At 39.8% G+C, this 12,305-nt stretch overlaps 1 protein-coding gene across 2 annotated transcripts in view; it reads left to right on the top strand.

The window, feature by feature from the left end:
• The window catches only part of klhl13 (kelch-like family member 13), a 39,242-nt gene extending 35,637 nt beyond the window's left edge, over positions 1-3,605 (top strand). For both annotated transcript variants that reach the window (XM_044222653.1, XM_044222652.1), the window contains one exon: positions 2,524-3,605. In XM_044222653.1, the coding sequence (XP_044078588.1) occupies positions 2,524-3,011 (488 nt within the window). In that variant the 3' untranslated portion in view covers positions 3,012-3,605. The remainder of the gene's footprint in view (positions 1-2,523) is intronic.
• Positions 3,606-12,305: the final 8,700 nt, after the last annotated feature.

Raw genomic sequence — 12,305 nt, 5'->3', positions numbered from 1 at the left:
GTGGACAAAATATGTATTGGTGACACTGTTTCTAAATTAACTCAAACCTACTCTGGCATTTGTACATTTCTTGTGACTTATCGGCCAACAAATCCATGTTACCGATATACTATATCTGCAATAAGATTATATCGGCTGATATATCGGCTTGGCAAATTTATTGGTCTAGCTCTCGTACTAATATTTAAAAACTGCAAGTCAGCTGAGAAAGAGTAGGTTTTTTTTATTGTGACATTATATATAGCCTACATATTTATATATAAAAATAAAAAAAACATTTTTAGTAGGTTTAGAGTAACAAATGATTTTCAGAGAATTTCATTAGTGTTGGGAGTGATACACAACCCGAATAAGGGCTTTCTCAGAAGCCAACTTGGTGTGGAAACAAAATTCAATAGGCATTTTAATGTATTTGCATGAAAGCTGTTTGTTATGGCCAGTGTTTGATTTTTAGTTGAAATGGCCTCATAACAGCGGCTCCAAATTGGATTATTGTATGCAGAAAAGGGTGGTGATCTGTAATGTCTACAAGCAAATTGAGTGTGTAAATGTATGCTCAATATAGCGACCTCAAAAATTCCCACAATAAAATGAAAAAAGTAGCATCCATGGCATGTACATGACTCTGCTAACAATCCCACAATGCAATGTGTTGAATTTAATAGATGTGAAAATTGCCATTGTGTGACTCCACATTTGTCAGTGATGACCCAAAATGACGACGATTCATAAGTGTCGTCTGAAATTAAAATTTTCTGCTCACTATAGAGAGTAAATGACTAATAATGAGCGAGTTATTTTAGACACAGCTGAAATTCGTTTGATTGTAAGATCTCATATTCCTGCAGGGACTGATGGCGAAACTGAAATGTCAAAAGGCTATAAAACGAACTCCACAGTACGACTTCAGGAGTGTGGTTGTGGTCAGTGGAGAAACGCGTGTTGCTGAATATATCTTACCTTCATGGGGGCCATAAATGAAAAGCACTGTAGTTAAAAAAAAAAAACTTTTAAAAGAGTGTGAAAAGAGGAACCCTAGTCATTTTGGTTGCATCCATAATCCATACAAAGTTCACTGTATGTTAATGCAGATACAAAAGTTCCTAGCCATCCTGTTGAAAAACCGATAAATTCACATTGCAGCTTGGTTGTATCTTTAGCAATGTGCATCCTTGAGGGATTTGACTGTATGTTTGTTTTTTCAGATCGTTAGTGGATATTTGTACTGGAGCTCAAATCTGGACACTATTTATCATTATGGGGTATTTTTTTGGAATATGCTGAGCCCGCTTTTCCTGCCTCACCTCTGCGTCTATTCTCCATCTTCTCTTTGGGTGCCACTTGTGCCGACACTGATTCAACCAACCAAGCGAGTCACTGGTTTTACAAGGGGACTCTATTTTATATCTACATGGCTGAACATGGAAATGTTTTTGTATATGTGGCAGACAATACAAACAATAACCCAGTCTGTCCTGTGCTGTCTATGGAAGGGCAAAAGCTTTTAGCCTGCCTCTCTGAGATCGGCTCAAAGTGTCTCACTAATGGCACTGATTAGACATTAGGATACCGGGATACTGATCAGTCATCTTTGTATCTGGAAAAGGCCAAAGCCCTTGAACTGAATCAGAATAGCAGCAGGGCCTCTTGAGAGGAATTATAAGGACCTTACGAGCAACTCCAGCACTGTTCCCTTGTAAGGATTTTAATAGCAGAATTGCCCCGTGGGCTACTTGGATAAAGAAAATGGATAGTCAGGCTGTCTTTATCGATTTGATCAGTTAAGGAGGTGCAGCATCACAGATCTGAGTCATGGCAGCTGAACAGACAGCTTAGGCCAACAATAAACCCAGCACACAATCACTGGGCAGCAGCAAAAGAGGAATTCTGCCTCTATTCAGATTGCTCTGCAAATCTTCACTGCATTTGCTCCTAGTCACTTTGCCTGGGGGGGAGGGGTGGGCTGGCATCTACCCAAATGCATGCTGGGATTGTGTTCCTCTTTATTTTAAGCCTTCCCTGTAGACATGTCCTGTTTTTGTTTTGTTTTTTTCTCCCTACTTTCCCTCCTCTCTTTGTGTCCCGGCATCAAAGTCTGTTTGTGCGTATGTGCATGAACGTTTGGAATGGTGTTCCTCTTTGTACTGAGTGCTCATCATCAGCATTGTGTAGAAGAGGCTGAATAAATGTTGATGTTACTCTAGTTTGTAAAATTACAGGATACCCTGTGTATTGGTTGTTGAGTTTGAGTTGACGTTTGAGAAATAGGGATTGAGGAAAGGTGAGATTTAAAAATGTACAGCCTTTTATGCTAATTCTCCTTCTTCATAATGCTACTGATGCAAATGTGAGCATTTCCAGTGTTATGGCTGGTCCACCACATGGCCTAGATAAACGAAAATGTAGGTTGACATGGACGAATGAGTCACAGGTCTGTCTGATTGACAAGCCTACAAAGCTGTTTACCTCCACAAATGATTAGTGACGAGGCTAATTCGTGCTCTCTGTTTCTTCTTGCTGCAGGGGGAATCACTCATGACACTTTTCAGAAGGAGCTGATGTGCTTTGACCCAGATGCGGATAAATGGACTCAGAAAGCACCCATGACGACAGTGCGCGGCCTTCACTGCATGTGCACAGTGGGCGACCGTCTTTATGTGATCGGGGGCAATCACTTCCGGGGCACCAGTGACTACGACGACGTGCTGAGCTGCGAATACTACTCCCCCGCCCTCGACTTGTGGACACCTATCGCCGCCATGTTGCGAGGGCAGAGCGATGTGGGCGTGGCCGTGTTTGAGAATAAAATCTATGTGGTGGGCGGCTACTCGTGGAACAATCGCTGCATGGTGGAAATAGTACAGAAGTACGACCCTGAGAAAGACGAATGGCACAAAGTGTTTGATTTACCCGAGTCGCTGGGCGGGATCCGAGCCTGCACACTCACAGTTTTTCCCCCTGAGGATATTTCGGGCTCGCCCTCCAGAGAGTCGCCCCTCTCAGCACCTTGATGAGTAAAGGGGGGGAGCCCTATTTTGCTCATACCCCCGTAACCCATTGCCCACTCAACCCCCTCAACACACCTTATAGACATTGTTTGCACTTCCTCTTTGGATTACATCTGTACTGCATCCCTAAGTACTCCCCAAGTCCACCTCCCCTAAAGCTGTGCAGAAACCCCTTCCTAAGTGATTAAATCTACATACCGATACGGTTTGGCAACCTAATTACATGTTAATGTTGCATACTCGGTATATTTTGGCAGGAAATACCTTGACTTGAAAAGTGACTTTGCAAATCAACTTTTCTACCTGATGTCTACCAAGTTTTCTTATGTCTCGTTTCTTTAGGTGTTCTACCTTGAGATGTTGACTACCACACTGACTCTTCTAGTCTATGCCAGGTTAGATGCAGGTGACCCCAGAGAGCAGAAGTGTAGGGACAGGTGAGCTCCAAAACAAAGCTGGTTTTTAACTCAGGGGTTGGCCCAGGCCCCATCTACGTCTCTCTGTGTCTCTTACAGTTTCACTTCTTTCCTGCTATTGCTATGAAACTGTTAACAAAATGGTGTTTTCTAAATTTAATAAACATGATTTTGAAAGTAATTCAAATGTTATCGTCATTACTGACTACAGCAGACTCAAGACCCTCAAAAGTGGAAGTTGTTTGAGTGTAGTTTACTGGACAAAACATCTTCAACATGCTCATGCTGTTTAATGTGTTGACTCTTTCCAAAGAATAGAATGTGTTTTTGTTGTGATATATTTTTGTTTATGATGGATAGTTTGTAGACTGGTTTGGTTTTGATTTACTATATTTGAGTGAAGCCCTCTGACTGGTACAATATGTGTGGTCTTAAGTCAGCTGTGAGAGAGAAGTTGGCTTCCTGTTTTAAATGTTTTGTAATGACTGTAATGTATGAGCTTCAGAGGTGACTCATGACAGAGGTGATCAGTCAACCTGTTCATGGGACAAGTCAGTTTGCTTACCTGTTAAGAGACTACACTTTTGATGATTGTCTTTTTCATAGAAATTGCTCAAATGAATTAATCACTGTCACTAAAAGTAAATAAGTGGAAATGTCTGGGTCAGGCAGCATTGTTGCCTCAATCTGAAACTGGTGTGACTTTGTGAGCTATCCAATAGAAGGGTTATAAAATCAAACTTGCCATTGTAAACAGTAACATTCAGTGCTTTTCAGGCTCTACATTGTGTGGTTAAATAATGGCCTCCTCTGTGGTCAGAGGCTTGGTCCATGTGCTCATGTCAAATATAGAAAACTATTAAAGCACTGAACTGCTTGTCAGTGATATAAACATTATGCTGCTGACCAGTGTCACCAGGAAACTGGCACTTCCACCGCTGTCGCCTCTCCTCCTGGCATCAAGACAGACGGTAATGTCGCCCGCAATCTGCCCACCTGCTCCTGGCCAATTAAAGCCTTAATAGCAGCATATGGTGTCCGAGACGTCTGCATCATGCTGTTACCGGGAACAAAAGGTTTCTGTAACCATCAGGTGAGTTTGGTCTGGAGATTTAAATCCTCATTATATTCTCATTATATCCCATGAGATAATGAGACGCCGCAGTGGTGCCTCTGATTCCGATTTTTATGCCTGTTCCTGTGTTGTTCATAGCAACGACATCTCAGCTGCCATTATAACAGGTTATTTTACATAACGTGTCTTAAATTAATGACCTGGACATTTTGTTTTGGTGCCTTTCAGTGATTCACTTTTGCATGTTGCCTAATGCAAAGTCATGTTTTATTTGTGATGCTTTCTCACGTTTTGAGAAGTGCTATGTTAATAACCTTTTTTTGTGCCTTTTCAAAAGCTCTATTTTGTGCAGCAGCTTATTGTTAAGTCCTTTTGATGGAACCGTTTGCATCATTCTTCCAAATTTAAAAATAGGCCGTTTGTAATCCTTTTAACGGAAAGTCACTGAATGAACAGAGGAGCAAAAATGTAACAGGCTCAGCTGCTGGCAAAGGCGTACATGACAGAAGATGGTACAAGGGTAGGAATTTAGTGCCATCTTTCCCTGGACATTTCACTGAAAATAAATCATACACCATTAACCATCTGCCCTCTGTATCACCTGAATCTGAAGATATGAGTAAGAGTTAAAAGAGAAGATAGTGAGGCTGTAGAAACCCACAACCACAACAGTGACCTTAGCTGGAAAGGTAGGATGAGAAGCGATACAGAACACATCCAGTTAGGCTAGCAAAGGAAGGAAAATATGTTGCCTGTATCCATCTTTGTGTTATTTATTGGGAAAAGATTAACCATTTTGCTTCAACTCTTAAAGGCAAAGGTGTTAATCCTTCAATGAATGTTGTATTTTGTCTTGTCACATTTCACTATAACTATATCAATTTAAAGTGCTCAGAATTTTCGGCAATGTATGGATTTCACATGTTGAAATCTGTGGCTACATACACCCTGTGTTACCAAGATGCATTGTTACTAATGTGTGATTAAAAAATGTGTACTGTTTGAGGTGTTGCTCAATAAAATGCCTCATTACGACTCAGAGGTATGACGATATATATACTGTGAGATTATTATATTAAATTTGCCAGCCATCAGAGATTTTGCCTGTTTATACTATTATCTCTTTAATGTCTCAAGATATATTACGCCTTTTGTATGCAGATTTGCAAATAAATGCAGGATTGTGTTTTGGGAATATTGGATTTTTAGCCATGCCATGGTATGATCTCCAGAGGATGAACCCTAATGCCTTTGTTGACCCCCTGACTTTACCTAGCACCACCATGAGACTGACATTTGTGGTTTTTATTGAAATATCCTGACAAGTATTGGATGGTTTATTGTGAATTTTAGTAAAAACATTCATTGTCCCCAGAGGATGAATTGTAAAAACACTGGTGACATTTCATTTCATGTCATCATGAGGTCAAAAGTTGTTTTTTATCCAATATTCTGGTTTACGGCCAAATACCTGTAAAAATAATTCAGCCTCAGCTGCACTTTGTGTTTAGTGCTAATTAGCAAATGTTAGCATTCTAACACGCTAAACTAAGATGGTGGACATGGTAAACGTTATACCTGCCAAACTTCAACATGCTAGCATTGTCATTGTGAGCATGTTAGCATGCTGATGTTAGCATTTAGCTCAAAGCACCACTATACTTAAGTACAGCTTCACAAAGCCGTTAGTGTGGCTGTAGACTCTTAGTCTTAGTTTTTAACTCAGTTTCTCAACTGATTTTCCAAAAAATGAATATATCCCCTCATATATCGCAATCTAAAATTACTTATACCATGATGTAGGATTTTATCCATGTTGCCTGCCCTTTTTCCTCAGTGTCAGCATTGTTTTAGCAGTCAACCCAGACACAGTGCAGTTTTACAATAGCACTCTGCTTTTCTCAGACATATTTTAAAGCATTAATTGATTTTTTTAAATGAATTTGAGAGAAGACATACAGTTTCATGCACTGACACTTTAATAAAGAGAAATCTGACTATGCAGAGCACTTTAAGGACTGATTTGAAACCTCACAAAAAAAAAAGAATCAACCTCAGCATATCCACATATCCTCTGTAGCGATGCAGCACATGATGTCCCAGATCCAGTGTGTAATGCCTGGTGCATGGTTGCGTTGTTTCCTGGTGTTTAATGTGAGCCAATGTCAATATTACTTGACACAGAGCTTTGTGTATCATGAAGACTGAAGGCTTGGATTTTTAATGAACAATATGTCCTCGGTGCTAAAGCAAAGGGAACTGGAGCAAAAAATTACATGCGTTCACCACTCCTCCCCCTCCCCTCTGCTTCACTACCTGTGTTTCTCAGCGGATTTTATCACCACTGGAGGCGTGTTCACTTGATTCATGAAGTAGATAAAAGAGGTGTGTGTGGATTACGGCCTGACTCTTGACACATGAACACAGCGCACATTTGCGGCTCTGTGTGTCTCCAGACAGCTCCTCCTCTCATCTCATCCCAGCCAGAAAATGACCTAGATTCTCCAGGCTGCTGGATGTGTTTACATACACAGCACACTGATGACATTGTCAGTCAGAAAGCATCGCTCTCAGCAGCGAGGAGAGGAATGCTCTAACTGTAACTAAAGCTCCAATCCGCCTTCCTATCATGATGAAATACTCTGCAGAGCCACAGATCCCTGCTGTCCTCTGACCGCATGCATGATGGTGTTAATGGCTATTGATCCTCCTGGCTGGCAGACAGCCAAGAAATCCTGATGTTACTCCTGCTAGATGTATTTATTTTTTTGCACTGAATCACAAGCTGGCCTTCATTATTAGACTCCAGAGAGGTTTCAGAAAAGGTTTACATCTCTTTTCTCCCTCTCTCATCATGAATATTCAGAAAAGTTTATTCAGAAAAAGTCCTTGCTCTCCTCTTGAGCTCTCTATCCCCCCGTGACTGTGTCCTGAATAATCTGTTCCTGATTCATCTCTTGTTCCAATGCTTGTTCCTGCCCCAGCTGTAGTGGGGGTTTTTTTATTATAGCAGAAGTGGGAGGGGTAATTGAGATTTGTTTTGTTCAACATCTGGCCATGTATCAGTCCTAGATTTTAGTTTTTTATGCCTCAGTTGTATCTCATATCTGAAGATATTCTGTGTGCAATTTGCATGTGTGTATCCTCATACTGTACTGGATTTAAGCTCACAAAACTTTATTGGACAGAAAACTCACCATTTGTTTCCTAGTTGAATCCTGCACCTGGCCTAGATACAGGACAGGATGTGCACAGAACTACCTCCCTGCATCTTATATTTATATTATATTTCCATATTGCTGCAGTGATGCTGATGAAGAAGGACTGGTGTTCAGTTTTTGGACTTTTCTGTGTTCAGTTTGCATGTTCTTTGCAGGCAAGTTTCCTCCAGTAGTTCAACGTGGATTGGAGACTCTGTGATAGATTGGCAGCCTGTCCAAGGTGTCTCCCTACCATCAACCCAGTGCATGCTGGGATATGCTCCAGTGCCCCTTTGACAATGAAAAGGAAAAAGCAGGTTATAGAATATAAATTGGGGGGGAGTAAAGACAGAACGATGCAGTTTGCACACTGAGAGCTTTAAACTGTGAGATTCTCCTTTGAGGCAACAAAGAACATGTTATTTTATAAAGTGCATTAAGAGCCACTTCCTCTGGACCAGCTGTAAAGAGCGGGGAACTGGAACAGTGCAGCTGCTCTGGGAGAAATACTTAACCTCACAGGGTTAAATACAGCTCTGGCTCCATGTCCCTCCAGGTTCCCTACACTCCTAAAGATTCAGCTGACAGCACCTGAGCAGGAACTGAAGCCTTTTACAAACTTACTCAAAACAAATCAGCAGTCACACATTTTAAGAATATATACGAAGCATACATGCTGATTCTTTAAAATATCATGCAGGAAAATAAGCCTAAAGAAGTGGGAACATGTGTTTGGAAAATTAGCTTTGATTGATCTTTGTCTGTTATAAAGACACATGTTGTGGCATCATCATTTTACAACCTGGTCAATTTAATATTTCGGGTTTGAAAGGTCTACTCTAAAACATGAACTGATTACTAAGCATTATCATTCTCATTAAATTACAGGACATATTTTTTAAATCAAATGGCAGCATCATACTACATCATCTTTCAGCAAGTACTGTGTCAAGTGTCATAATATTCTCCACCGGTTGTGGCCTGATTACATTTGCAGGTTTCTTTGCAGGTTTGTTTTTGCTCTTAATTCATGTAGTGAAACATCTTCATTATTTGACTAATACATTATAGGCCTATAAATCTCCACAGAGATCCTTTATTTGTTTTTCAATGATTGCACAGTGAATAAAGGTCATGTCTTTCTATTGCAAAACAAACGGAAACATAACAAAGGAAGAACAAAAACTGAGAAATCATGTATTTCAATAATTTTCTTTTTCTGTCTTCTAAATTAACCAAATGAATTTAGTTTTGAGATTTGAGTAGAATCTTCTAGTGTGACTGAAAGATGATAAATTATAATCTGGCATACTGGCTGTGGTTTTGAAAACTTTGGCCTTTGCAAATGCTTTTTTTCACATTTTAACATGAGTGATTTATGCATCCAGATCTATCCACTGGACACTGGCACACTGAAGTGGATTTTTTTTGTGTAAAATGTCATGATTCCTGGCCTGTGAAGTCATGTGATGGATGAAAGAGCAGACAAACGTGTGTGTGTGTGTGTGTTTGTATGTGTGTGACAGTGCTGATGCCAAAGTGATTGATACCTCTCCTCTCCTCTCTGAGCTCAGTTTCAACCTCCTCAGCTCTGTCCTGTACAATTCCAGGTTGCCATGGTTACCCTAGCTCTTCATACAAGGAAATAGTGGGAAAAAAACAGAAAGATTTTCTCTTCCTCTCCTTTATGAAACGCTCTTTCTGAGCTATCCTGGGGAGTTGAGAGGAGATCGCTGACCTGCACGTCAAGCAGTGAATGAAAAATTTGGGGAAAAGAAGCAGTGATGGAAAGCAAACATTTAGCTGCTTCTCCAAACACAAATCCTTGCTCTCCCCTGCGATGTAGAAATGTGGCTGAGCTGATTACCACTGCAAACTCATTTTCATCCCTATTAGAGCAACTCATTTCCATTTCCACTATATTATCACTGAGTGCGTGCCAGAGGTGGCTTTGATTTCCACAGTGCTCTTTGCAATAATGACCTCTAGTGGTTCCTATGAAAACAAATAAAAGTAGCTCTGACTCACACTGACCCTGTTTAGAAAGATGTCTGGATGATGAAAAATTTCAAACTCTTGTTTCTTCGTCACCGATGATGCCAAAAAAGAAGAAATGTTGCATTTACATAAACCCTGATCATCCTTCCAGAGACACCAGAGTTACACTTAGAGACACAAGTTAATCTTTTTATTTACAGAGTTGTGGTTTGAGCCAAGACAGTCAGACACCGTCTAAGAAATAACAGGAGTAAACAGGATGAGACGCCTGCAGGGGGGGATCAGTTTCTACAACCACCCACTTAGATCCAGAGTTTCCTCTGATGAAGGCCCAGAGTCCCCCTGTAAAAAGCTGTTTTTGATGCTGAACAACATCTAGCTTGTTTAACAAGGAGTTCTTTGATTGACACCCTTTCATTTGCCTTTCTTTTTATTCATTGTACTGTCTACAAAATGCTTAGAAGACTAAAGAAGTAGAAACCTTTCTACATTTGAATAAAACCAGTATGCGCTCAGGGGCTCAATAATGGGCACTGATGGATGCCTGACCCACTTAGAACATTTTATGCCCTCTAAAAGCTGACCCCAGCAGGCAGAGAAAGCAGCCATTAGTGCCCCTGCTGGTGGATTACTAATAATAAAAACTTACATTCATTTTCCCAGTGCTAAATGCAAATTAATTTTTCATGAATAATTAATTGTATGAAAATGAATGACGGTTTTGCAGTATAATGTTATGAGATGAACATAATATTACAACCTACAATTACTTTCATTGCAGTAAAGCCTCTTAAAGCCTCAGCTGCAAAGCTGCTGCCATAAAAATACACTCGGTGAAAGGAGATTGTTTTTCTCTAGAAATGAAACATCAGTCCTTATTCAGTGTAATGTCACATACAACACAGGGGGTAGACAAAATAATATGAACACTTTATGAAAAATAATTTCGCAAAAGCTGCAACAGAAGAGGGTCAAATCAGGTTGCCAATTAGCATTTTTTAAACCCTTTTATATACTGTATACAGTTTATCCATCATATTACTAAAGGTTAGTCTCAACAGCTCTTCCTCTTTGTCATCTCAGTTTTTCTGTGTTTAACATATGCTGTCACGATTTCTATTCACCTGGACATATTAAATAATTTTGCACTGTGGTGGAACATTTACTTTTATATTTATACTCAAGTACAATTTATAACAAAATAATACATGTACCGTACTTGATTATTTCTATTTTATGCTACTTTGCTCTTCTTCTTCACTGAGTGGAATATTATACTTTTTCTCCATTTATTTACAGCTATAAACTTTGCAAATTCAGATTTTACACACCAAACTTATAATTATCTTGTAAAATATGAGGCTTTGTTATAAACTGCCCAAACGATATAAAATAGTTAGAATTACCTCCATGTTTTACTTGTAATTAAGTATTTATACATTGGGGTATTATTACTTTTACTTAAATCTGTGTTCAGTGACTTTTTGGCTACTTGGGGCAATGCCCCAACCTGTAAGCACAATATTGACATATTATCACCTCATAAAGTTTAATGGTGAAGGTATTAGCCATTACTTGTTAGCAAACAGTTCTATATTTACAGGAGCCACAGAGCAACATTAGTATTCATTTTGGAGTCGTGTTTCTAGCCACCTGACAAATGTAAGTCCAACGTTTACGCTCCTTTTAGTTCTTTTTTGGTCTCCACAAACTCCTGAGAGAAATATTTGTCTCTTTAGCAGCTAAATGCTCCACTATGTTCACCAGCTAGTCGCTAACTGTGTCTGCTGTTTAGTTCTGGGCAGGTAGTGCACAGTGGGCAGTTGCCTGCTGCGTCTGGAAACTGCGCTGATGAACCAAACAGTTAAGTTGCAGGCATGAAAACCAAAACAATGAAAGACACTAAAACGGTCCACAGAGTTGAGGGGGAACTGCAGAGTCATGTGATAATTCTATGTGTGACACCTTTCATTACACACAGTCATTTGATCCATTGTTAATATAAAAAATTTGATCAGCAGCTTAAAGAAACGGATCTAGTTTTTTGCCAGCCAACAAAGGCCTTTAATTGGCACTGAGCCAAATATGATCCAGCTTTGTAGACATTACTAATTATTATTGTGATTGTTTTCTTTTGCATTAATGTCCTTTTCTGCCCTTTAGTGCAGTCAGGACTCTTCTCTCAGGGTTGAATGTGACCAGCAGAGGGCAATAAGGTGACTTTTATACTCCAAGCCTGAGGGCAGGTAAAAGAGGCCTGTAAAAGGGGCTTTTATTTGCATCATGATGCATTGTATATTACCTCTTCACTTCATGGGCATCTGCTGTGCTAAAATACCTTTGTCTCTGTTGTGAAAATTGTCTTTGATGCTAAAAGGCACTGATAAAAGTCCTGGATTACTTCATGCCCCTTTAAAATGTCTTATCTGCTTCATGGCTCATATGACATTTCCATATTTAGTAGAGCTTATTGGGTGAGTCATTTTTCAACTCTGTTTAATCATCATTAGCCTCATGACATAATGCAGCACCTGCACCAAAACTCCATAAATACAAATATAAACATGTCAAGCAGCAGTTCATAGACTACACAAATACTCACAGGAGG

Source organism: Siniperca chuatsi, linkage group LG14, assembly GCF_020085105.1.
Source record: "Siniperca chuatsi isolate FFG_IHB_CAS linkage group LG14, ASM2008510v1, whole genome shotgun sequence".
NCBI lineage: Eukaryota > Metazoa > Chordata > Actinopteri > Centrarchiformes > Sinipercidae > Siniperca > Siniperca chuatsi.
Note: the sequence above shows the minus strand (reverse complement) of the source record. Positions and strands in the feature narration are given on the sequence as shown.